Source organism: Malaclemys terrapin, chromosome 13 (assembly GCF_027887155.1).
Source record: "Malaclemys terrapin pileata isolate rMalTer1 chromosome 13, rMalTer1.hap1, whole genome shotgun sequence".
Lineage (NCBI taxonomy): Eukaryota > Metazoa > Chordata > Testudines > Emydidae > Malaclemys > Malaclemys terrapin.
Window position 1 is genome coordinate 26087930 of NC_071517.1, and position 27318 is coordinate 26115247.

Genomic DNA, 27318 nt, shown 5'->3' on the forward strand with positions numbered 1-27318 from the left:
AGGCTGAGCAAGTGCCGAATGGTGGTGGAATGTGCATTTGGACATTTAAAAGCGCGCTGGCGCAGCTTACTGACTCGCTCAGACCTCAGCGAAAAGAATATCCCCATTGTTATTGCTGCTTGCTGTGCGCGCCACAATATCTGTGGGGGTAAGGGGGAGACATTTATGGCAGGGTGGGAGGTTGAGGCAAATCGCCGGGCCGCTGATTACGCTCAGCCAGACACCAGGGCGGTTAGAAGAGTGCAGCAGGGCACGGTGCGCATCAGAGAAGCTTTGAAAACGAGTTTTGTGACTGGCCAGACTACGGTGTGAAACTTCTGTTTGTTTCTCCTTGATGAACCCTCCGCCCCCCACACACACCCGGTTCACTCAACTTCCCTGTAAACCAACCACCCCACCCTCCCCTCCCACCTTCAAGCACCGCTTGCAGAGGCAATAAAGTCATTGTTACTTCTCATTCATGCAATCTTTATTAATTCATCACACAACTAGGGGGATAATTGCCAAGGTAGCCCGGGAGGGGTCGGGGAGGAGGGAAGGAAAAGGACACACTGCAGTTTAAAACTTTAAAACTTTAGCACTTATTGAAGGCCAGCCTTCCCATGCTCGGGCAATCATCTGGGGTGGAATGACTGGGTGGCCGGAGGCCCTCCCACCGTGTTCTTGGGCGTCTGGGTGAGGAGGCAATGGGACTTGGGGAGGAGGGCTGTTGGTTACACAGGGGCTGTAGCGGCGGTCTCTGCTCCTGCTGCCTTTCCTGCAGCTCAACCATACCCTGGAGCATATCAGTTTGATGCTCCAGCAGCCAGAGCATCGACTCTTGCCTTCTGTCTACAAGCTGACGCCACCTATCATTTTCAGCCCGTGATTCATCCTGCCACCTCTCCTCTCATTCATATTGTGCTTTTCTGTAGTCAGTCATTGACTGCCTCCACGCATTCTGCTGTGCTCTTTCAGCGTGGGAGGACATCTAGAGCTCCGAGAACATATCATCCCAAATCCGCCATTTTCTCATTCTAATCTTCACTAGCCTCTGCGAAGGAGAAACATTTGCAGCTGGTGGAGGAGAAGGGAGAGGTGGTTAAGAAAAGACACATTTTAGAGAACAATGGGTACACTCTTTCATGTTAAATTTTGCTGTTCACATTACACAGCACATGTGCTTTTGTTACAAGGTCGCATTTTTCCTCTTATATTGAGGGCCTGCTGGTTTGGTGTGAGAGATCACTCACGCAGTGCCAGCAACAGATTTTGGCTTACAGGCAGCCATGGTAAGCCACAGTCTTTTGGCTTTTTTAACCTTCTTAACATGTGGAAATGGTTTCAAACAGTAGCGCCCTCATTTCCCATACCAAGCACCCGTTGGGTTGGCCATTTAAAATGGGTTTGCAATGTAAAAGGAGGGGCTGCGGTTTCCGGGTTAACATGCAGCACAAACCCAACTAACCTCCCTTCCCCCCCACACCCAATTCTCGGGGATGATCACTTCACCCCTCCCCCCCACCGCGTGGCTAACAGCGGGGAACATATCTGTTCAGCAGAGCAGGAACGGGCACCTCTGAATGTCCCCTTAATAAAATCACCCCATTTCAACCAGGTGACCGTGAATGATATCACTCTCCTGAGGATAACAAAGAGCGATAAGGAATGGATGTTGTCTGCATGCCAGCAAACACCGGGACCATACGCTGCCATGCGTTGTTATGCAATGATTCCAGACTACGTGCTACTGGCCTGGTGTGGTAAAGTGTCCTACCATGGCGGACGGGATAAGGCAGCCCTCCCCAGAAACCTTTTGCAAAGGCTTTGGGAGTACATGAAGGAGAGCTTTCTGGAGATGTCCCTGGAGGATTTCCGCTCCATCCCCATACACGTTAACAGACTTTTCCAGTAGCTGTACTGGCCGCGATTGGCAGGGCAAAATAATCATTAATCATTAAACACGCTTGCTTTTAAACCATGTGTAATATTTACAAAGGTACACTCACCAGAGGTCCCTTGTGTGCCCTCAGGGTCTGGGAGCACGCCTTGGGTGAGTTCGGGGGTTACTGGTTCCAGGTCCAGGGTGATAAACATATCCTGGCTGTTGGGGATACTGGTTTCTCCACTTCCTTGCTGTGAGATATCTTCATTGTCTTCATCCTCATCTTCCTCGTACCCCGAACCCGCTTCCCTGTTGCGTGATTCTCCATTGATGGAGTCAAAGCACACGGTTGGGGTAGTGGTGGCTGCACCCCCTAGCATCGCATGCAGCTCCGTGTAGAAGCGGCATGTTTGCGGCTCTGCCCCGGACCTTCCGTTTGCCTCTCTGGCTTTGTGGTATGCTTGCCTTAGCTCCTTAATTTTCACGCGGCACTGCTGTGCATCCCTGTTATGGCCTCTCTCCTTCATGGCCTTGGAGACCTTTTCTAATATTTTGCCATTTCGTTTACTGCTACGGAGTTCAGCTAGCACTGATTCATCTCCCCATATGGCGAGCAGATCCCGTACCTCCTGTTCGGTCCATGCTGGAGCTCTTTTGCGATCCTGGGACTCCATCACGGTTACCTGTGCTGATGAGCTCTGCGTGGTCACCTGTGCTCTCCACGCTGGGCAAACAGGAAATGAAATTCAAATGTTCACGGGGCTTTTCCTGTCTACCTGGTCAGTGCATCTGAGTTGAGAGTGCTGTCCAGAGCGGTCACAATGAAGCACTGTGGGATAGCTCCTGGAGGCCAATAACGTCGAATCCCGTTCACACTACCCCAATTCCAACCCGCTAAGGCCGATTTTATCGCTAATCCCCTCGTCGGAGGTGGAGTAAAGAAACCGGTTTAAAGGGCCCTTTAAGTCGAAAAAAGGGACTTAGCCGTGTGAACGTGTCCAGACTTAATTCGATTTAACGCTGCTAAATTCGACCTAACCTCGTAGTGTAGACCAGGCTCAAGAAGAGGCAGGGAATGTCGAATTAACTGACCGAAAGTTATTTTTCAATCTGTTCTTCACGCCCTTACCTGGTAGTATGGGCTGAATGTTGATACAGTGAGAAGCATTGCTCCAGGTCTGTGCAAGGCGCGCTATGGACGTGTGAGTCCTTTTCACTGTGGTTGTGTTTATCTATCCAATGTGATACTGTACCCTGCTGCCACTCAATGTATCTCATTAGAGGAGTGATTCAGATCCAGCCTCCAGCACTTAGCTAACAATTATCAGCTCTAGACATGGTCACCTTTCATTAGCAAGGTAATTGCTCTTTTTACACTTCTGAAGGACATGTCTTCTGCAGTGCAAGCTATGCTATGGGACACCTGGATAGTAATAATTGTCAGCTTCATGGTGCTCTGTAATTACAGTGAAATGTGCTTCCCTGATAAGCTGGGAATAGAAAGATTATTACTGACACTGCAGTATTTTTTGCAAACATAATTAGAGAATTATCTGCTTTTACCTTGAGCAAGCCCCTTTGGGCAGAATCCCTGACTTTTATGTGACTGACATCTTGCTCCGTGTCTAGGGTCAGATTTTCAGCAGTGCTTAGCATCCATTTAGTCACCTAACTAAAGTGGCCAGATTTTCAGCTGGTGCTGAGCTCCTTTGAAAATCTGGCCTTTGACTGGCCAGGCCCATGGAATGCTGTAACTTGATTTTTCTCTATTGAAAACCATGCACTGCTGGAAATCTGCTTGGGTGAGGAGAGCTCCTGATTAGCCTCAGTTGTTATTGGAGTCTCTTAGGAGTGCCCCTTATTTATGTATCATTGTAATGGTCATTACTGAAAAATCATCTTATAAAATTGCATTTTCACAAAATGCATGTTTATCAGATCACAGTGATCACAATTTTCAGATGTGCTGGATTCATACTTTCTCGTTTTGTATTGGACAAAGTGTTAAACAGCTGCTCTGCTGGCTAAAATCCACTCACTGTGTTTGTACAACAAAGAAATACAGATTCTGGCTGTTAGATCAGACTGAGGGGGCTCTTTCACCTTTTCTCCATTGTGGTCTACTTTAGACTAGTATAAAATGGAGGGAACTTCCATGGAATACCCTCTAGCATGTAAATCACCCCAGCCATGTCTGTGTGCAGCCAGTCACGCCTTTACTCTTGCTAGCCTTAAAGATTACCACAGGGTAATTCCCCAACGCACTCCCAGTCCCAACTTTCCCCCCAGAAATATATGTCCTGTACTGCCCAGCCCTCTCCTGGACAGTACAAATATATATTCCTTGAGGGGTATAATATGCACATAACTTGTCACCCCAAATGGAGTTATCCAGACACTTCAACTTGAACACACAGGATTAGAGAAAACAATACAACAAATGTATTAATTATAAAAAGAGAAAGATTTTAAGTGAATACAAGTAATAATCCAGCCAAAGTCAGAAATGGTTGCAAAAGAATAAAGATAAAATGTGAACTGCTGACTAACTTAACAAACTATGTTAGATTCAATGCAAAGTTTTTCACCACATGCTTTCAGCAGTCTTACTGATCAAGCTGTTTAGGTCAGGACCCTTCCCCATGAGTCCAACGGTTGCCTAGGGTTACCATATCTCAGCGAGCAAAAAAGAGGACGGGAGAAGCCCCACCCTAGCCCCGCCCCTGCCCCTCCCACTTCCCGCCCCCCCTGACCTCCCAACCCTCCCCCCGTTCCTTGTCCCCTGACTACCCCCTCCTGGGACCCCTGCCCCTAACTGCCCCCCAGGACTATCTAAGCCTTCCTGCCTCTTGTCCCCTGACTGCCCCAACCTTTATCCACACCCCCACCCCCAGACAGACCCCTGGGACTCCCACGCCCCATCCAACCACTCCCCACCCCCTGACAGCCCCCCCCCCAGAACTCCCAACCCATCTAAACCCCTCTGCTCCCTGTCCCGACTGCTCCGATCCCTCTCCCCACTCCTGCCCCCTGACAGCTCCCCCCCAGAACTCCCAACCCATCTAAACCCCTCTGCTCCCTGTCCCCTGACTGCTCCGATCCCTCTCCGCACTCCTGCCCCCTGACAGCCCCCCCCAGAACTCCCAACCCATCTAAACCCTTCTGCTCCCTGTCCCCTGACTGCTCCGATCCCTCTCCCCACTCCTGCCCCCTGACAGCTTCCCCCCAGAACTCCCAGCCCCCTACCCCCCCACTCCTTGTCCCCTGACTGCCCCCTCCTGGGACCCCTGCTCCTAACTGCCCTCCAGAACCCCACCCCCTACCTAAGACTCCCTGTTCCTTGTCCCCTAACTGCCCCCTCCTAAGACCCCCCCCCCCAACTGCCCACCAGGACCCTACCCCCTACCTGTACCCTGACTGCCCAAAACTTTCTCCACTCCCCCCAAAAAGCCCCCCCCCGTTTCTTGACTGCCCCCTCCAGAACCTCCCTGCCCCTTCTCCTGCCCCCCTTACCCTGCTGCTCAGAACAGGGTGTTGGGCTCTGTGCGAGCCGGACACGTGGCTGAGCTCCCCAGCACAACAAAACCCGGTCCCTGGCCCTGCACAACAAAACCCGGTCCCTGGCCCGGACCGGGTTGCAGGAGAGAGCTGCCCTTGTATCAGCACAAAGTGCTCTCGCTCCCGTTTTGCTACGCTGCATGGCAGTAACCGCTCCCAGTTGCAAAAGGGGAGGGCTGCACTTTGTGCTGAGACACTTGCTCAGAATGCAGGGCGGAGCTCCTCTCCAGCTGCTCCGGAGTCCAGCCCGGGACTTCCCTGCAGCCCTCCCAGCCGCTCCGGGGGAGGGGGGAAATCCCGGACATTGTGAGTGCTTTACAAATTCCCCCCGGACGCTATTTTTAGCACAAAAAGGAGGACATGTCCGGGTAAATCCGGACGAATGGTAACCCTACGGTTGCCTTACCTGTGTATTTCCATAGTTTAACATGTTTGGATTTATTTTAATTTAATCTTAACTGTGGATTTCTGAATGTAGATTTTTCATGACTAACTAGTTGAGAAAAGGTGTATCTGAACCTTTGTCTCCACAGGTGCAGTGAATGTGAAGGGCAGGGAGAGAGAGAGGGGGATGTCTGTTCCTTCTTTTTATAGTCCTACTCCCCTACCGTTTGAGAAGGATTTCTAGCTGGGAGCAAGGCGACAGGCTGTCTGTGTGGAAGGAAGTTCCATACTGTTCCCTTGAGAAGATGTAGATTTTTGCCCATGCCCCCTTTCCTGCCAAATAATGGCCACTTAGCTGGTAATGGTCCATTAGCCTTGTTGACACCTGGCTGAGGCATCAGATTGCCCTATGTTTTTGAGGAACGGGTTTGCCCACTCCCCAGACTTATCTGGAAAACATACTTTAGTCATGATTTCAGCTTGTGTGTATAACTTCACATATAACGCTGCTACATGCATTTTGCTGTGCTATTATTGATCAGCAAATTATGAGTTTTTAAATGATCCCTCACAAGACATGCCTTGTAACAAACATTATTACAATAGTGTGTAGGGTGTGAACATAGGGAATACATACTCTGTCACAGTGTCATTGGAACACTGTCAAGGTCCTGCTCACCTTGGACTCTAGTCCTTCTGCTCCTTGCAGAATGGTCTGTCCATTTTTCTTAGTATGGAGTCCCCAGTGAAGATTGTCTGTCTTCTTTGGCCAGTTGTGGATGCTCTCTTGGGTTTGTCCAAGGTCAGTCTGGTTTAAACAGAGCAGCAGTTCTCAGTTCCTTCCTGCACTATCTGTAGGTCCTTTCCTCCAGTTGGTTCTTGCAGCTTGTTCTCTTCAGACATCTTGCTCAGCCCCCAGTAGTGATTCCATACGTCCATCTGTGAAGTTATTCTTTGGGGTCTCCTACTTCTGTTGCTGATAAATGTCCAGTCTTCTTCATTTCCTTGCCAACACTTATCATGTGACTCCATTGCCTACATGTAGGATGTGCTCTGTTATACAGAAGATCTTAACTCTGCCCTGTAGTGCCATCATCCTGAGGAGAAAAATAAATAACTCTGAAAACAATGTAATATGTGTTTAAAAATCAATTAAATCTATAAACATAAACCATAAACACTAAAATGCCTTAATCATAACTGCATGGTTATTGCAACACATCATTACAAGGCAGAGTTAAGGCTATTTGGATGCCTTACCTGTGTATTTCCATAGTTTAACATATTTGGATTTATTTTAATTTAATTTGAACTGTGGATTTCTGAATATAGATTTTTCATGAATAACTAATTGAGAAAAGGTGTATTGGAGTCTTGATCCCTGATTTTCTCTTGTTTTCCATTTTTGGTGGGAGGCACTTTGCACTCCCACCCCAGGGGCCAGCTCCCCGCTGCAGGGATGGAACATCCCTCTTGTGCTAGAGGAGAAAGCTGCTTGCAAGGTCCCTTCTGGTGCCCCATGCCCACTGCCCTCAATGGAAGCCAGGCATGGGGCCCTCCTGCCTGCAGGGGAGGTGGGGTGTGGTAGGATGAGGGAGCAGGCAGGGAGGATTCTCTTGTTCTTTCATCAGTTGTTGATTCTCAGCTGCCTGTTTGTAATGGCAGACTGTCACACAAGCCTTGGCCCTCTATGACTCAGCCCTAGCCCAGGCCTGGCCAGCATTAGCTGCACCCCGAGTAGGGCTTAGCCATCCGCCTAAAGTTTCCATGCTGGCCATGTGTGAAGGGACTCCAGGAAGTCAAAGAGGACCGTAGAGAGCCAGCAGGACTCCCTAAGCTCTGTCACTGTGGGTATCATTTCAGGACATGCTCCCTATGTTTGGCTCCACATCCAGGGAACCAGCATTTGATCACATAATTGAAGACTATATCATAATACATAAACACAACAGGGGCAAATTAAGGTTGCATAGGAAAATGTAACACTGTATTTCCTAACTTTTGTAAAGTCAAGGCACAGCCGTAACATTATTTTAATGTAGTGTTTTGGGTGTAATTTCCTATGGTTTTAATAAACTAAAACACTGAAAAAACAAAAATGTCATTCCATGGGACCACACTGGGGACCCCTGATGGATCGTCAACAAGGTTGCGACCTTTGGATTCACAGCGCACACTTCTACCACGAGAGCTAACAGAGTAACTGATAGCAGTAGAAGGTTGTTATCTTTTATGTGGACCAGCCACTAAAGGGGGATAGGACACACACTTTGCCAGTGGGTTTCACAGCTACTGCTAGACAGCAAAGAATGTTGAGACTCTAAACAATGGGTTCTAGTTCAGATCTGGAGTGGAGCGTTCTCTAGTGGTTACCAAGCCCTGTGTCTCTGCCCCCCCAAGCCTCTACCTGCTCCCTTCTGCTCCTATCCCCCTTCCAATTCCTGCCTCTTCCCCTTCCCTGCTACTATCTCCACCTAGCTCCTGCCCACCCAATTCCGCCTGCTTTCTGCTCCTGCCTGTCCTTAGCTCCTGCCCATGTTGCCCCGCTCTGGTCCTATCCTATCCCGCCCCCAGCTCTTGCGTGTCTCTCCCATTTGTTCCTATTCCCCCTCTCGTCTATTCTCCCCTGCCCACATCCCCTATCCCGCCAGGTTTGTATCTCTCCATCTCCCTGCATCTCTTCCCACCCACCCCAGAACTCCTTCACCCCTCTACATTCCAGCCAGGCTGCTCCTCCTCCATGCTGCCTGCGGTCCAGCAGGTTTAGCATTCAGAGCACAGAAGCACAATCACCCTGCTCTCAGCTCTGGTGCCTGGCCCCACAGTGGCCCCTGACAGCTGGGACCAGCAATTGCAGGGAAAGTCCTGCTCAGTCCCTGCTTCCCTAGGTTGGTGTATGCACAGCTGCTTAGTGGGATGGCTTATTTGCAGTCCAGGTGGCATGTAGGAGATGGGAGGGGATGCAGCATACACAGTCCCAAGTACGCTGGTGGGGGGGGGGGGGCGGAGGGGGAAATCTGGGGAGGTACACTTGGGGGTGCTGTACGGGGTACTTGTGGTGGGGTACAAACTGGAGGTGGGGGGCAGTGTTGCTCCCTGTTGCGGTGGCAGGGTGGCTGGTGGAAGCCCAGGATTCAGCAATAGCCATCAGTCAACACATTCCTGTGGGGACCACCTCCCCAGGGCTGGGAGCCAGGGCCTGGGTGGGCGGGATCTGGCAGCTGTGGCTGCAGGAGAATGGACCAATCAACCGTGGATGCAGGGCTGAGACCAATCAGGAAGCGGACCAATCCGGGCTTTGTTACAAGGATAGGTTCCTGGGTCAGTGTTTTTGTTCAGTGATGTGTGGTTGCTGGTGAGTATTTGCTTTAGGTTGGGGGGTTGTCTGTAAGTGAGGACAGGTCTGTCTCCCAAGATCTGTGAGAGTAAAGGATCAGCTTTCAGGATAGGTTGTAGATCTCTGATGATGCGCTGGAGAGGTTTTAGTTGAGGTCTGAAGGTGACAGCTAGTGGTGTTCTGTTATTTTCTTTGTTGGGCCTGTCTTGTAGGAGGTGACTTCTGGGTACTCGTCTGGCTCTGGAATCGGAACAACAATGCATTTGACATTGAAGCAATTTATTAACTGCAATTTATTAACTGCACAGACAAAGCGATATCACATACAGTTAGGACCAAATTTCTAGTGTTTTTTATTTTCACGATTGCACTGAAAAAAACAATGACACTGGAATAGCACAAAGATTTCCTTACTTCTGCTTGGTCTCAGGACAACTGTTTAGTAAGTTTAGAAAACAAATTAGACATGTAAATATATAAGAATAGCAGTTCCACTAGCTACCAAAGCTATTAAAAAGACTATTGGTCCTCATGTTTTAGATCATAATTTCTTCACTAGATGTACTCAGAATGAAATTTGCACCTGCATTATAATATTGCACAAGCAAGTGCATCATGAGGCTTTTACACTTCTCTTCACATTTACTGCGGAGCTCTGTCTAATTCTAGAAGGTCTCTGACTTTGGCTACTAATGGAAAAAAAATACCAGATTAATCGTTGGGCTTCTCTGGTGCTTCAGTTTCTTGTGAAGACATGCATCCAGATTTAGAAGCAGGGTAAAGTGTTAGAAGAGCATGTACTTAATTACATAAATTGATTATTATTTACTTTCTTTAAGGAAAAAACTTGCTCGGCGTCTGCAAGAAGCTGAGGAGCAGGCTGAAGCGGTGAATTCTAAATGTGCTTCACTGGAAAAGACTAAGCAGAGGCTCCAAGACGAAGAGGAGAACCTGATGATTGATGTTGAGAGAGAAAATTCACTGGCAGGTGCTCTTGACAAGAAACAGAGGAACTTTGACAAGGTGCCATATGAGCTTTGAGATGAGCAATGGTACCTTTTAAACTTCTCAAGGGCCCAAATCTACAGTCCTCACCCAAGGAAAAAACTGGGGCTGTAGAAGAGCCTAATCATCTGTAGATCCTTCAAAAGTTGGCTATGTAGTGAAATGGGTTTCAGATGATATGGAGACATGAACAAAGTAAACAATAGTTTTAAACACTGGTAGTTAATCAACCATCTTTGATGTCTTTCAGGTTCTGGCTGAGTGGAAGGCAAAGTATGAGGAGAGCCAATCGGAGCTGGAAGCTTCCTTAAAGGAATCACAGTCACTAAGCACAGAACTTTTCAAAATGAAAGATGCCTATGAGGAAACCTTAGATCAGCTTGAAACAATCAAACGAGAAAACAAGAATTTACAGCGTAAGTGGTTTTCTTTGGGCTGCTTGTTTCCTTTTCATATTCCTATTAGAACAATGATAATGCACAATACAGAGCAAATCTGGACAGAATCAGGAAAATAAAGCAGAAACCCTGGCTCTCAGTTATATGCTTTAGCGCCAGATTTTCAAAGAGAGTTAGGCACATAGGCGTTTTTGAAAATCCTATTAGGTTCTGTATTGTTTGTTCTGTATTGTTAGGCACCCAAATACCTTTGAAAATCTGGCCCTTAGCCATAAGACCTATTGTAGCCAGGATACAGTGCCATGTAGGCCTAGAAATACTGAGATTTTTACTGTCCAGTCCATACCCCCAAAATGTCTACATGCCCACTGGCCCATCAGGTATCTTGCTGTGGTGCCAGAAATCCTGGCAATAGAAAGCAGTACTCAAGAGGCTGACCTGATGTCACTAGCAACTCAGCTTTTTGAAAGTTTCGTTTTGCAGAAGTGATGCTAACAAATATTAACAAGGACAATGTTGTCAAAATAGTGGATAAACAGACACCATCATTAAAATACCCTCCAGCCTGTGGATAGGCCGGAGCTATCTGAAGCTTCACTGAGGCACCTGTCCTAGCTCTTTTGATGTCCCCAGTCTGTATTAGCTGTACATTCTGCAGCTTTATCTATTTTATTTTCCCATGTGTATCTGTATAAGGTGCTGATCTCAGTCACTCGAGCTACATTTTAGTGCTTCTCACTTTTCTCTGGCTCCTTTTCACTTTATTTCATTTGTGGTGTTTATTTCGTAGTGGAAATAGCTGACTTTACTGAGGAAATTGCAGAAAATGGCAAAACCGTCCATGAGCTTGAAAAGGCCAAAAAAACAGATTGAGATAGAAAAATCTGATATGCAGATGGATTTGGAAGAGGCAGAGGTGAGTTCATTTGAAATATCAAAGGAAGAGAGGAATATTCTGTGCAGGGTTCTGGACTTGCACAGAACATTTATGTGGGTGACCATTGCTAATACTCCCTAATCAGATCAGTGGGAGAATAAGAACATAAGTGATCTCTCTCCTGCCATCCATCTCCACCCTCTGACAAACAGAGGCTAGGGACACCATTCCTTACCCGTCCTGGCTAATAGCCATTAATGGATCCTGAAGAATATTGTTTTCCTGAAATTTAATTTTTGCATTATTACCCACTCTCCTAAAGGCAACTCTTGAGCATGAAGAAGCCAAAATTCTCTATGTTCAGCTTGAACTGACCCAAGTGAAATCAGAAATTGATAGAAAGATCATTGAGAAAGATGAAGAAATCGATCAGTTAAAGAGGAACCATCAAAGAACTGTGGAAACCATGCAGAGTGCTCTAGATGCAGAAATAAGAGCAGAAATGAAGCCCTGAGGCTAAAGAAGAAGGTGGAGGGGGATCTGAATGAAATGGAGATCCAGCTGAGCCATGCCAGCCCCCAGGCTGCAGAGGCACAGAAGCACAAGGAGTGCTCAAGGTCTTTGCTTTAACTCTCCAACTGATACTTTTTTTTATGAATCATACAAACAGTTGCCAGCATGCTCAGTAACAAAATCAACTCTTCTTTATATGTAGGACATGCAACAGCACTTGGATGATGCTCTCTGAGGCCAAGAAGACCTGAAGGAGCAGGTGGCCATGGCTGAGCACAGAGCTAACCGGATTCAGGGTGAAACTGAGGAGCTAAGAACAGCTCTGGAACAGTCAGAGAGGAGCAGGAAAGTGGCTGAACAGGAGCTCATGGACACCACTGAGCAGGTGCAGCTCCTGCATACCCAGGTAGCTCACATTGCAGGGCTATACACATTCCTGGTTCTACAGAAACACCAAGTAATAACCAATAATAATTCCAGGATCTTTTCATATCCTTTCCCAGGACAAAGGATCAGAGACTCAAGAGCTACTTCACTCTCTCTCTTTTGTAGAACACCATCCTTATGAATACAAAGAAGAAGCTGGAAACTGATATTGCCCAAATCCAAAGTGAGGTGGAGGAGGCCAGTCAAGAGGCAAGAAATGCTGAAGAGAAGGCAAAGAAGGCAATCACAGATCTAAATGTTTCATTTCATTTACTTCTTTTACCGTTTAGCATTTGCCCTGTGTGCTGTGAGATAAAGTGTGTGGTGTCAGAGTCTAGATGAGAGATCTGTCTGCAGCCATGTATGAAGATGCAGGGAGTCACACGGGGCAGTGGGGCTGGTGTGCGAGGGATCAATGCAACCTTTAGCAGTTTCACAGAATCATAGAAATGAAGGGCTGGTGGGGAACTCAAGAAGTCACTTAATCCCTTCCCCCCAATGAAAAGATTAAGTAAACCTAGGCCATACCTGACAGGTGTTTGTCTAACCTGTTCTTAAAAACCTCCAATGATGGAGATTCCACAACCTCGCTAGATAACCTGTTCTAGAGCTTACTATCCTTATGGTTAGAAAGTTTCCCTAATATCCAACCTGAATCTCCCTTGCGGCAAACTAAGCCAATTATTTCTTGTTCTACCATCTGTGGACATGGAGAACAACTGATCATCATCTTCTTTACAACCTTTTACCAGTTTGAAGGCTGTTATCATGTCCTCCCTCAGCCTTCTCTTCTCTAGACTAAATTCAAGACTTCCTTTCAACCTTTCCTCATAAGTCATGTTTTCTAAACCTCTCATCATTTGTGTTGCTCTCTTCTGGACTCTTTCTAATTTGCTCATATTTTTCTTAAAGTGCGGTGCCCAAAGCTGGACACAGAACTCCAGTTGAGGTCTCACCAGTGCTGAGTAGAATGGAACAATTACCTCCAATTTGTGTGACTGTGTAAGAAATAAAACCCAAATTGAGTACCTGTACTGAGCCCACAGGTTCCCAGATCAATGTAAGTGTTTCTGTGTAATAAGTGCAGGGAGAGGTTACTGATGTTCTACAGAATAGTACATACCACTAAGGAATATCTTTATTAATGATCTGGAGGATGGTGTGGACTGCACTCTCAGCAAGTTTGCAGATGACACTAAACTAGGAGGCGTGGTAGATACTCTAGAGGGTAAGGATCGGATACAGAGGGACCTAGACAAATTAGAGGATTGGGCCAAAAAAAAACTGATGAGGTTCAACAAGGACAAGTGCAGAGTCCTGCACTTAGGACGGAAGAATCCCATGCACTGCTACAGACTAGGGACCGAATGGCTAGGTAGCAGTTCTGCAGAAAAGGACCTAGGGGTCACAGTGGACGAGAAGCTGGATATGAGTCAACAGTGTGCTCTTGTTGCCAAGAAGGCTAACGGCATTTTGGGCTGTATAAATAGGGGCATTGCCAGCAGATCGAGGAACGTGATCATTCCCCTTTATTCGACATTGGTGAGGCCTCATCTGAAATACTGTGTCCAGTTTTGGGCCCCACACTACAAGAAGGATGTGGAAAAATTGGAAAGAGTCCAACGGAGGGCAACAAAAATGATTAGGGGTCTGGAGCACATGACTTATGAGGAGAGGCTGAGGGAACTGGGATTGTTTAGTCTCCAGAAGAGAAGAATGAGGGGGGATTTGATAGCAGCCTTCAACTACCTGAAGGGGGGTTCCAAAGAGGATGGAGCTCGGCTGTTCTCAGTGGTGGCAGATGACAGAACAAGGAGCAATGGTCTCAAGTTGCAGTGGGGGAGGTCCAGGTTGGATATTAGGAAAAACTATTTCACTAGGAGGGTGGTGAAACACTGGAATGCATTACCTAGGGAGGTGGTGGAGTCTCCTTCCTTGGAGGTTTTTAAGGCCTGGCTTGACAAAGTCCTGGCTGGGATGATTTAGTTGGGAATTGGTCCTGCTTTGAGCAGGGGGTTGGACTAGATGACCTCTTGAGGTCCCTTCCAACCCTGATATTCTATGATTCTATGATTCTATGGAACAATTTGTGTTTAGTTGCAAAAGAGAAGTTAAATCATAAATATTGTTAAAAACATAGCTAAGGCCAACATATTAATCTGGAAACTCATAACATCTCCAGGGGCAGTCAGTGAATGTTGCTGATACTTGGATTTAATTCCTAAGGAAGAAAACTCAGAAGAAAGGAGATAAAAAATTTACACAATTTAGAAATAATGGTCCCTTGTGGCTTCACAGAATAGCAGGTGCGACAAAGTTCCTCCTCTGCCTTGGTGGGTCCTGTGCTTTTTGCAGATTTGCTCGCCTCAGAGGTTCACGGCTGCCCTCAGTTTGGCCACTTCTGCTAGAGGCTCAAACCTGCCGTTCACTCAGCTAACCTCATCACTGGCCAGCATGGGGGAAAGGGAGAACAATCCCAGCAGTCTCTGTGTCCCACCTAGTGCGTCGGGGACAGGCCAGATCTCTTTCCAAATTAGACCTTCCCTTCTGGTGTTGCTCACAGATCAGGTCAACTCCTCCTGTGTCCGATCAGGAGTTGGGGGAATGGGGGGAACCCGGGCCCGCCCTCTACACCGGGTTCCAGCCTTGGACCCTGTGGACAGCAGCTGTCTACAATGTCTCCTGTATCAGCTGCATGACAGCTACAACTCCCTAGGCAACTTCCCCATGGCCTCCCCCCAGCACCTTCTTTATCCTCACTGCAGGATTTTCCTCCTGAAGCCTGATCACATTTGTACTCTTCAGTCCTCCAGCAGCACACCTTCTCTCTCCCTCCTCCTTGCACACCCCCTCACTAACTGATGGGAGGTCCTTTTTAAACCAGGTGTCCTGATTAGTCTGCCTGCCATAATTGATTCTAGTATGTTCTTAATTGGCTCCAGGTGTCTTAATTAGCTTGCCTGTCTTAATTGGTTCTAGCAGGTTCCTGATTACTCTAGCACAGCCCCTGCTCTGGTCACTCAGGGAACAGAAAACTGCTTATCCAGTGGCCAGTATATCTACCTTCTACTACCCTGCTGTACCCAACTGGCCTGGGTCTATCACACAGGTTAAATGTTCAGCTAACTTGTTCACTTTATATTGTGCACCTAACGATGGCCATCACCTTTCCCCAGAACTAGTTGCCTTGCACAGCTTACAAAATACGCCCTGTCCATATGTAGCTAGCATCACCTCTTTAGGCAGCTAATATACCTGTTCAGCTAAGCTCTGCTGGTGAAGCTCCTAAGCAGCTAGCCCTTGTTCTGAAGTTAGTGGGCGTGTGGAGCTTAGGTATGCAATTATTGACCTAGCACTTGTGTGAGACACAGCCATTCCTACACGTACAGCTCAGAACTTCATGGAATTTTGTATTGTACTTTGTAACTTTAGAATCAGTTCTTTTCAAGTGTAGCTGTACTGCTCACTAAGGCCTATTATGATATATTCCCTGAATTTCCCTGGGGATAGTCTGAGCTTTGGAGACCAAAATGCTAGGCTGCACACACGCTAGTTTTGTTTTAAATAACATTTATATTGTTTTAAATCTTTTCTGCAACCTCAAAGGTAACCACAAAAGTTGTCCGTGTCTCTGCATGAACAATGTATGCACATATACAGTACACACATATTGACATACTCGACACACCCTGTGAGTAGAGTCCATTTGATTGTGCAAATGCCTTGCTTCCATTATCAAGACTGTAGCATCCCCACTCTATCCCATTGCAGGTGGAAGGTCACAGTAATAAGCATTCAGCAAGCAGCTAATAAGGTAACAGGAATCCTGTGGCTGGAGTCATAAGCAACCCCTCAGACTGCCCATATCTTTGTATCTGTTTGTCCGAGTCCCTTACTGAGTTCATTGTGTGGTTTACCTTTCAAGGCAGCCATGATGGCGGAGGAGATGAAGAAGGAACAGGACACCAGCACTCACCTGGAGAGGATGAAGAAGAACCTGGACCAGACAGTGAAGGAACTGCAGCTCTGTCTGGATGAGGCAGAGCAGCTGTCACTGAAGGATGGCAAGCAGCAGCTTCAGAAGTTGGAGTCCAGGGTATGTGCTGGAGCTGAAGGCTGGTGGCGAAGAATACAATTTCAGCCTCTGCCTCCTGTAGTAGAGTTGGTGCCTAATTTTTCAATTACTTCCCCAGATCTAAGAGCTCGAGTCTGAGCTGGAAGGAGAGCCAAAATGAGATGCAGATGCCATCCAAGGCATTCGGAAATCTGAATGGTGCATCAAGTAGCTGACTTTCCAGGCAGGTGCAAAAGAGAAAATCCACCTGAAATGTTTTTTTCTCATCAAAAACGTAAAGGTAACCTGGCATGGTCTCTTTTCAATAGGGTGAAGAGGACAAAAAGAATGTGCTGAAGTTACAGGACTTGGTGGATAAACTTCAGTTGAAAGTCAAATCCTACAAGAGACAAGTTGAGGAAGCTGTGAGTCATTTAACAGGAACAAACATTCATTTACAATTTGCTGAGATGCCCACTTCAGCTCTGATACTCGATTCCAGGATGTCACTTCTCCTTGGGCTTAGTTCCTTTTGTGTTTTGGTTACAGGATGCACAAGTCAATGTTCACCTCTCCAAATTCAGGAAAGTACAACATGAGCTGAAGGAGTCTGAGGAACGAGCAGATATTGCTGAGTCTCAGGTCAATACGTTTAGAGCTAAGAACCTAGAAGTTATCTCCACAAAGGTAAGCCATTAATGTTAGACGGAACTGTGCAGTTTGCACTGAATGCCTGAAGGTGATTAAGTTATCTTAGAAATCACAGCTATGCTCACCAGTAAGATAGACTCCAGGCTTCCCTATGACAAACAAAGGAACAAACCTCAAGAAATTGGTGTACAAAAAAGGCAGAATTAAGACTAAGGAGCCACAATCTTTGCTGGTGTAACTCCATTGAAATCACTTTGGCCCTAAGTTTGTAATGGGATGTGATCTTTTATCTTGGTAGTGTCATCGGTATGGCCAGTGCTCAGAAGCTACCTACAGAAGAGGGGTAGAAATAACATGATCACCCTAAAAATGCCTAATGTAACTTCCATTTAAGTAACTACTGCCTCCTCATAATTTACCTTAACATATTCTGTATGAGTACCTGGTCAAAGCTGCATTGCCAGTTCCATTTTCCTTTTTTTCTATACTGCAGCCCTTTTTTGCTTGCACTGTTCATAGTATCTGCTACTTGCTTTCACCTTCCCCGTCCAACCTTCTTAGCCCCTTTCCTTCTGAACAAGAGGCAGTGGATGGGAGGGACTGACCCCTAGTGGAGCCTACTCACGCTGCTCCTTCAATTCTCTCACCTCTTCAGCACTCTCAGGACACTAGAAAACCGGAGCTGGTAGAGCTGAGCGAATAACTGATTTTTCAGTTCAAGTTTTGCCCTGAAAAAAAACAACAACTGGTTCAGGGGCTGAAATGAAAAACCAAAAAGTAAATTGTTTTGGATCAGATGAATCTTTCCTTTGACCCCAAAGGTTTTTGTTTTCTTTAGTTTTTTATTTAGTTTTCAGTTGTTTGGGGGTGTTTTTCACCCCCTATTTGTTTAAAATTCTAAACAAAACCATTTTAAAATGAAGTCAAAACTTCTAGTTTTGAAATGGTCAGAAACAAAACATTTCAATTTTTTTTGAAGAAAAAAAAAGTTTGCACAAAACTATTTGCTGCATTTGACGTGAATTTGTGAATAGTTTCAGTGCCCTGGAAAATGCATTTTTAAGTGAATTTATTATTTGCTGGAAAATTTCTACTCTTCTGTAAGGGCTGGATATTTCCCACAAGGTTACTGTTATATCCCCACAGTTTACCCTTCTTCCGCACATTTTTAGGGACGAATTTCAAAAGTAGCCTGTATAATTAGGGTTATAATTTTATGACTGAAACTATTTTAAGTACTAAATCTGCCTTTGCATGCCCATTCAGGCAGTTACAGTGGGAATGCTGGCAGTTACATAGGCAGTTACGTCACACTTGCATGCCCATTCAGGCAGTTACAGAAGCTGTCATAGAATCACTGAAATTAGAAATTTAGAAGACCCGTTAGGTCAGCCAGTCCATCTCATGGGGGCCAGGGCAGGATTATTCCCAAGTGATGGAACTTCCCCTACTGCCCTATGGAGATTATTCCACAGTCTAATAGATCTCATTGTTCGAAATCTTGTCCTGCTATTTAGCTGAAATTTGCCTTAACAGAAATTTTATGGAAAATGATCTTTTTGCTAAGGCACCAGACTGGGACTCAGGACAATCAGGTTCAAATCTTGGCCCTACCACAGGCTTTCTGTGTGATCTTGGGCAAGTCACTTAGGACTAGATTCAGAAGGGTACTTAGGTGCTTAACTCCCAGTTTTAGGCTCTGCTGCGACGCACAAAACCCCAGTCAAACCCTGTCGGTGCTAAACGCACTCAGAGCCTATATGTTCAGGGTAAAAGTTCCCTTGGTGCCTAGGAGTCTGTTTCTGGGCATGTGCCTAGAGACCTGTCTCCTGCCTAAGCTGCAGAGTGATTCACGAACAGGGGGAAGAGAGGCGTTTGGCTGCCTATTCTCTGTGCGGGGCCAGATCCAGGCTGAAGCTCTCCTGTTGAAGCTGTCCCACTGTGGATAAATAATTAAATGATCAGTGGCATGCTCAGATACTCTAGTGATGAGCAGCACTCTAGAAAAGTCAGCAAATACTTTTCTCCATTACATTCCATCTATCCTAGGGTATCACACTCAATAACCCCCGCATCCCCCTCAGCTGCTTGCACCGTTCAGAAACTCATAGATTATAGTCCTGTTTCCTCCCGCTGTCTCTTAGCAAAGCTAGACAGTTCCATCCAGCCTCACTGTGCTCCCCTGTGTGGCTTTTGAATATGCAAACAAGTGAGTGCACAACACTTGCAGGTGCCATTTTAGAAATTGGCTGAGGGCAGCTGAAAATCCAATCTTAATGTCTAAAAGGAATAAATAATGTTTCTCTCTTTCCAGGTAGTAATAGAAAGGGAAGCGTGAGCTTCCTTCAGGACAAAAACAGGAAACATGCATAATGTATGTTTCCCCTGTTGCTGACTGTAGCTGTTGTGTGGTTGTCCCGCTTTTACACTTACAGAAAACAAAATTCCCTTTGCTTACAGAGATGACCAGTTTCTTCTCTCTGTCTCTGCTGATGTACATGTCTCAATAAAGCAGTTATTTACTATTTGAGTTGCTCAAAACTGACCTCTGAGGAGAGTACAGATTTTTTGTTTTTGCATGCAGAAGTCATTTCATTCCTTTACTTCTGCGTCCCTCCACCAGAGAGCAGCGTAGGTGCAATCTGTGAGCAGAGAGCCATCACGGTTTTGGTTCCCGCGAAAGTAGGGTGACCAGATGTCCCGATTTTATAGGGACAGTCCCGATTTTTGGGTCTTTTTCTTATATATGCTCCTATTACCCCCCACCCCCATCCCAGTTTTTCACATTTGCTGTCTGGTCACCCTACGTGAAAGACACTGTTATTGCCAGGAAGTTCCAAGATGATGCTATATGGTCGTGTAGCTAAAAGAGATTTATCAAAACTGCTGCTCAGCCTACCTGACTCCACAGTGTAGCATCACCTACAGCTGCATTTAGCATAGTGTGATCAGCAGAGCACATACGAGAACACAAACCTCACTACTGTATGAAAGAACAATGAAGAAATGGCTCTCTTTTGGGATTCCAGAGGTTTTCAGGAGTGAGAGACCTAACAAGGCAGGTGGCAAGTGGCAGAAATCTCAGCATATACTCCGCTTCCCATTAACCTTTAGAGCAGGGGTTCTCAAACTGGGGGTCGGGACCCCTCAGGGGGTTAGGAGGTTATTACATGGGGGGTTGCGAGCTGTCAGCCTCCACCCTAAACCCCGCTTTGCCTCCAGCATTTATAATGGTGTTAAATATATAAAAAAGTGTTTTTAATTTATAAGGGGGGGGAACGTACTCAGTGGCTTGCTATGTGAAAGGGGTCACCAGTACAAAAGTTTGAGAACCACTGCTTTAGAGAGCCTGCTTCACTGGCAGCCCATAAAATCCATGAGTGCCATCACAGCTGCTTCTGCACTCTAGTTCCTTGGTTGGGAGTCAGAGTGGCTTTGTTATATCACTGAATGTCTCCCTGCAGTTGAAGTTTGCTAGTCCTAGACCTTCTACGCCTTTAATGATTTTATGGGGTAATGCAGGGGGGCTGGAACAATTTTTATAGTGGGGAGCTGAGAGCCATTGAACCAAACTGTGAACCCTCTATATAATGGAAACCACTTCAAGAGGGATAGGGGGAGGGATAGCTCTGTGGTTTGAATATTGGCCTGCTAAACTCAGGGTTGTGAGTTCAATCCTTGAGGGGGCCACTGAAGAATCTAGGGCAAAATCAGTACTTGGTCCTGCTAGTGAAGGCAGGGGGCTGGACTCAGTGACCTTTTTTTTGGGGGGGAAGGATAGCTCAGTGGTTTGAGCATTGGCCTGCTAAACCCAGGGTTGTGAGTTCAATCCTTGAGGGGGCCACCTGGGGATCTGGGGCAAAATCAGTACTTGGTCCTGCTAGTGAAGGCAGGGGGCTGGACTTGATGACCTTTCAAGGTCCCTTCCAGTTCTAGGAGATAGGATATCTCCATTATTTATGTATTTATTTTATTTATAAGATGGGGGTGCAGCAGCACCCCTTCACCCCTAGTTCCAGCACCTATGTTGTAATGTACTCTACAAGGGCAACACCTATAAACCACTCCAAACTTCAGCTGGTGCAGGTTGTGACTGCTGGGAATAAATACCTCTGCTGCCAAGGAACACCACTGGCTTCCTAGTGATCTCCAGGGACAGATGTTGGTCTGCGTAGTGTGGATCCTGGAAGCTGAGAGCCATCACTCTCCCTCTCCCCTACCCCATGGGCTCTACTAGGGCTGGTCAAAACACAGAATTTCCATTCTGCAGGAAATTCCAACACTTTGAAACTTCCTTTCATCCCAATTTGGGATGAAAATCACAGTTTTGAAATGTCCTGCCAAAGGACAGCTCTGAAAAATTTAGGTAATATCAAAATGACTTTAACAAATCAGTGTAGTTGTAGCTGTGTTGGTCCCAGGTTATTAGACAGACAAGGTGGGTGAGGTAATATATTTTATTGGACCAACTTCTGTTGGTGAGAGAGCCATGGACCCTACACATGCCTATCACAACATGTGGTGTACTTCATCCAGTGTATTAACTCCCCTAATACGTGAGTGAAACCGGGTGAGATTGCAGAGCCATTAGCCATTATTTTTGAAAACTCATGGCGATCGGGGGAGGTCCCAGATGACTGGAAAAAGGCTAATGTAGTGCCCATCTTTAAAAAAGGGAAGAAGGAGGATCCGGGGAACTACAGGCCAGTCAGCCTCACCTCAGTCCCTGGAAAAATCATGGAGCAGGTCCTCAAGGAATCAATTATGAAACATTTAGAGGAGAGGAAAGTGATCAGGAACAGTCAGCATGGATTCACGAAGGGGAAGTCATGCCTGACTAACCTAATTGCCTTCTATGATGAGATAACTGGCTCTGTGGATGAGGGGAAAGCAGTGGATGTGTTATTTCTTGACTTTAGCAAAGCTTTTGATACGGTCTCCCACAGTATTCTTGCCACCAAGTTAAAGAAGTATGGGCTGGATGAATGGACTGTAAGGTGGATAGAAAGCTGGCTAGATCGTCGGGCTCAACGGGTAGTGATCAATGGCTCCATGTCTAGTTGGCAGCCGGTTTCAAGTGGAGTGCCCCAAGGGTCGGTCCTGGGGCCGGTTTTGTTTAATATCTTTATTAATGATCTGGAGGATGGTGTGGACTGCACTCTCAGCAAGTTTGCAGATGACACTAAACTAGGAGGCGTGGTAGATACACTAGAGGGTAGGGATCGGATACAGAGGGACCTAGACAAATTAGAGGATTGGGCAGAAAAAAACCTGATGAGGTTCAACAAGGACAAGTGCAGAGTCCTGCACTTAGGACAGAAGAATCCCATGCACTGCTACAGACTAGGGACCGAATGGCTAGGTAGCAGTTCTGCTGAAAAGGACCTAGGGGTCACTGTGGACGAGAAGCTGGATATGAGTCAACAGTGTGCTCTTGTTGCCAAGAAGGCTAACGGCATTTTGGGCTGTATAAGTAGGGGCATTGCCAGCAGATCGAGGAACGTGATCGTTCCCCTTTATTCGACATTGGTGAGGCCTCATCTGGAATACTGTGTCCAGTTTTGGGCCCCACACTACAAGAAGGATGTGGAAAAATTGGAAAGAGTCCAACGGAGGGCAACAAAAATGATTAGGGGTCTGGAGCACATGACTTATGAGGAGAGGCTGAGAGAACTGGGATTGTTTAGTCTCCAGAAGAGAAGAATGAGGGGGGATTTGATAGCAGCCTTCAACTACCTGAAGGGGGGTTCCAAAGAGGATGGAGCTCGGCTGTTCTCAGTGGTGGCAGATGACAGAACAAGGAGCAATGGTCTGAAGTTGCAGTGGGGGAGGTCCAGGTTGGATATCAGGAAAAACTATTTCACTAGGAGGGTGGTGAAACACTGGAATGCGTTACCTAGGGAGGTGGTGGAGTCTCCTTCCTTGGAGGTTTTTAAGGCCCGGCTTGACAAAGCCCTGGCTGGGATGATTTAGCTGGGAATTGGTCCTGCTTTGAGCAGGGGGTTGGACTAGATGACCTCTTGAGGTCCCTTCCAACTCTGATATTCTATGATTCTATGAATCACTATGCTCTCCAATGAACTCACCTAAGGGCTTGTCTATACTTACCGCGCTGGTTCGGCGGCAGGCAATCGAACTTCTGGGTTCGATTTATCGCGTCTAGTCTGGACGCGATAAATCGAACTCAGAAGTGCTCCCCGTCGACTCCGGTAATCCTGCTCGCCGCGAGGAGTACGCGGAGTTGACGGGGGAGCCTGCCTGCCGCGTCTGGACGGCGGTAAGTTCGAACTAAGGTATGTCGACTTCAGCTACGTTATTCACGTAGCTGAAGTTGCGTACCTTAGTTCGATTTGGGGGTTTAGTGTAGACCAAGTCTAAGAAACTGACAAAAGACAAAACCATCCTATCACCTGTGGGTGGTGAAGCACTGGAATGGGTTATCTAGGGAGGTGGTGGAATCTCCATCCTTATTGGTTTTTAAGGCCCAGCTTGACAAAGCCCTGGCTGGGATGATTTAGTTGGTGTTGGTCCTGCTTTGAGCAGGGGGTTGGACTAGATGACCTCCTGAGGTCTCTTCCAACCCTGATATTCTGTGATTCTATGGTCCACTCCAAATAATTGAGGAGAAGGTGTCAATACCAAGGCCTTGGCTACACTGGTGCTGTACAGCGCTGCAACTTGCTGCGCTCAGGGGTGTGAAAACGCCCCCCCCCGAGCGCAGCGAGTGCAGCGCTGTAACGCGCCAGTGTAATCAGAGCCTGTAGCGCTGCACGCTCGCTCGCAGCACTGCAAGCTATTCCCCTCGGAGAGGTGGAGTACTTACAGCGCTGCGAGAACTCTCTCTACAGTCGCGCTTCACAGCGCTGTTGCGGCAGTGCTGCCGCGGCAGCGCTGTGAAGTTCTGAGGGTAGCCAAGGCCCAAGAGAGGCAAAGTTGCTTTTGTAGTGAGCCAGCCACTCCCAGTCCCTATATTCAAAGCCCAAATTAATGGTGTTAAATTCCACCGCCTCCCTAGGTAACCCATTCCAGTGCTTCACCACCCTCCTAGTGAAATACCACATCCAACCTGATTGAATTGGCCCTGTCAACACTGGTTCTCCACTTGTAAGGTAACTCCCTTCTCTTCATGTGTCAGTATAATAATGCCTGCATCTGTAATTTTCACTCCATGGCAGCAGCTAAAGGACTTTTTTACAGGGCCTATAAATAATTATTTTAAATGGTTTGTAATGCTTGTGCCTGTGCTTACTGTTTCTCAAAGCCAGGTTCCTGTGGGGAATTCGGCAGATGGTCCAGTGCTTAGCTCTCTTTTTCTTTGTGGGTTCCATATAAGTGGCGCTATATTAGATTATGCAATAGTCTCCCAGGAGAAATGCTGGATGGACTTGGGCTATTTGAATGAAAAATGGACAAAGTGCTAGCAAAAGTACAATGGTGGCAGGAGGAGGGACTAGCTGACCTAGCAGATCTTTTCCATTTCAATTTTTTGGGATAGTTTAGTTCCAGAATGTGACCAACATTTACATTGTGTTCCAAATACATTAAATAATATGGCCAGGGCCACTAGTTATATTGTAATTCCAGAGGTTTTGTTGTGATGCAACAAAGGGAGCAAAAAAGTAGCTAAGAATTCCTGAGCTCAGAGCTGGGCAGATATAATCAATCCGCATTTGCCTGCAGCACAAGCAAAGTCTTGTGGACTTGAGACTTTGACTTCCATGCAAATTTACAGACTTATATACTAGCCTCTAACTCCTGCAGCAGTGGGAGGACTCAGCTCACCAGCACATCTCCTAACCCTGCTAGCCATACACATAGAAAGGAAGCCAAATCAGGGCCTGCTTTGCTCCCTTCTGGCTGGTTGGGGCAGGGCACTGCGCTTCCTTGGGGCTCCACTGCAGACTCGTTATCAACAATGCTTGTACTATTCTTAACTTGCTTTACAAAGCCATGATCAGGTCTGTGCAAAAAGGAGCATGTTGGGAATGGCTGAACAATGATGAGGGGAGGTCGCTGTGCTTGGAGGGGCTTGGATGGTGGCCTGCTTGAAGCGGGGTCTGGCCTGTGTTCTCAGACTCTGCAAAGGGCTGGCTTGAGGGCTAAAAATAACTGTCCCTTACAAGACTCCTGAGCTGGCTCATGTCTGCTTATGCTGGTGACACTGTTCTCCTAATAAACATGGAAGACATTCCGCAGGGGCTAGATTGCCTCCTGTATCACACTGAAATGTACCATGATGTCAAGAGGTTGGCAACTGTGTCATGCCCTAAAATGGCAGATTCTATTCTTATCTCAGAAAGATTTACAAGTTAACAGTTCCTTCCCCAGCTGAAATGATGGTGTAAATTAGCAACAGGCCTGGTTGTGCTCGCACTCCCCTAACTGTAAATCAGGAGTGACCCCTTTGAAGTCAAAGGAATGACACCCACTGTCAGTGCAGAATCTGGCGAGGACTCTATCCATGCTCTCTTCCATGTGCTCACAAAACTGAGAGCTGTGTATTCACTTCAAGGAGAGAAGAGCTACCCAAATATTTGTGACAGCTGATCATAGAAATAATAGAAATGTAGGGCTGAAAGGAACCTCGATAGGTCATATAGTCCAGTCCTCTGCACTACGATAAGACTATTATCAAGACCAGTGTTTCTCAGTATTTTTGATACCAGGGACCAGCTTGCTGCCTTCCTAAACTGTGTCAGGGAGATCTCAAGGACTGGCGCTGGTCCCTGGACCGGGTGTTGAGAAACACTCATCTTTAGATAGTGACATCTTGTGGTCAGAAAGATTGACAGCAAGGTTTTAGCTTTCTTTTCCTTTCCCCGTCCCCTAATTCTGCTCTCAGAGTGGTGAGTGCACGGACCTCCAACTCATTCTGTGAAGAGGGACACATTAAGGTCTGTGGGCTAGAGACTGAATCAATGGGAGTTTGGCACAGAGATTGAGGGTAGGCTGTGGCCTTAAGTCTTAACTAATTTAACATGTCTCAGTTTCTTTGTGAAACAGGACATTTCCCTACAGGGCCTGGGGGTAAAGCCAGAGATTTTATAGATAGGGCTAGAAAAGGCCACCTCAGCCCAGAGACACTGAATGAGAGGATGGTCTTTGGGTACACACACACCCTCTCAGATTCTGGTGCTGAGGACTACATCAGCTAACACATCGAACCAAGAGGCTATAACTCTCAGTGTAACACTCTGGGTTCCCAGAGGTCTCCTCAAAGTCACAGCATCTCAGTAAGATGGAACCTGGATATCTCCATTATGCCAGGTGTGAAATGCCAGGGATTGGCAACAGAGATCTATGGAGCTGACTCTGTCTTGGGAAGGACAGAAGCATCAGGAAAAGGAGCTAGTTTTAATTCATACAGAAACTATGTAAAAATCTAGTGCACACAAGGGAAAAATCCCTGATGCACATGTCACCAAACCCAACCAAATATAAGATTCAAGTCCATTGGGAAACTGGATGAGAATGGAGAGACAAAGTTAGAAGGCAAAGGAAGAGATATAAATGCAAAGGCCATTTAGTAACCAGGACAGGAAGGCCCCAGTGGACAACAGAAGCCCTTTACCCCTAGGGTATGTCTCCACAGCAATTAAACACCCATGGCTGGCCCATGTCAGCTCATGGGCTCAGGCTGTGGAGATGGGAAATTGCAGTGTAGACATTCAGGCTTGGGTTACAGCCCAGGCTCCAGGCACCTAATGAGGCAGTTAAGTGCTTTTGTGGATCTAGCCCAAGTCTCCAGCCCACTAGACTCTTCCCTGTTCTTCCCTCCCACACAAAAATGCTGGAGAGGAAGATGTGCTTGCAGCATGCTTTGTGAGACCAAGCAGGGAGGCGACAGCCACAGCCAGGTGCACTGAAACCAATCCCAAGACATTTACAGCTAGGGAATGATTAGCAATGCAGTTTACATTAGATTCACCGATGAGTTCATATAATAGAGGAAATCCTTCTCTTCAGCCCCTTCTGGACACTCTTCCGAAGGGCATCCTACAAAGAGGCTCCATCATGGGTGGCGTGTGGACCCCCCACTTCGGGGAGGCTAGCCCCTGGCCCCAGCCCTTTCGCCCCAGGCCTCACCCCCACCCACCAGAGCCATCGCACTGGTTGGCCTGAGCACTTATTTTCCCCAGCCCTTAGTTTAAAAACTGCTCTACAAACTTTTTAATTTTAAGTGCCAGCAATCTGGTTCCATTTTGGTTTAGATGGAGCTCATCCTTCCTGTATTGGCTCCCCCTTTCCCCA

General features: G+C 46.8%; 1 protein-coding gene and 1 pseudogene across 4 annotated transcripts in view; one reads left to right on the top strand and one right to left on the bottom strand.

Annotated features, from left to right (window-relative positions):
- Positions 1-424: 424 nt before the first annotated feature.
- Positions 425-27318, bottom strand: part of LOC128848447 (myb/SANT-like DNA-binding domain-containing protein 2) — a 38038-nt gene continuing 11144 nt past the window's right edge. The window contains exons 1-4 of one of the 4 annotated variants that reach the window (XM_054048449.1): positions 17510-17529; positions 6486-6903; positions 1989-2588; positions 425-1056 (exon numbers count right to left, since the gene is read on the bottom strand). In XM_054048449.1, the coding sequence (XP_053904424.1) occupies positions 971-1056; positions 1989-2538 (636 nt within the window). In that variant the 5' untranslated portion in view covers positions 2539-2588; positions 6486-6903; positions 17510-17529 and the 3' untranslated portion in view covers positions 425-970. The other 3 variants (XM_054048448.1, XM_054048446.1, XM_054048447.1) reach the window with 3 other exon arrangements.
- The window catches only part of LOC128848446 (myosin heavy chain, skeletal muscle-like), a 31993-nt pseudogene continuing 14649 nt past the window's right edge, over positions 9975-27318 (top strand).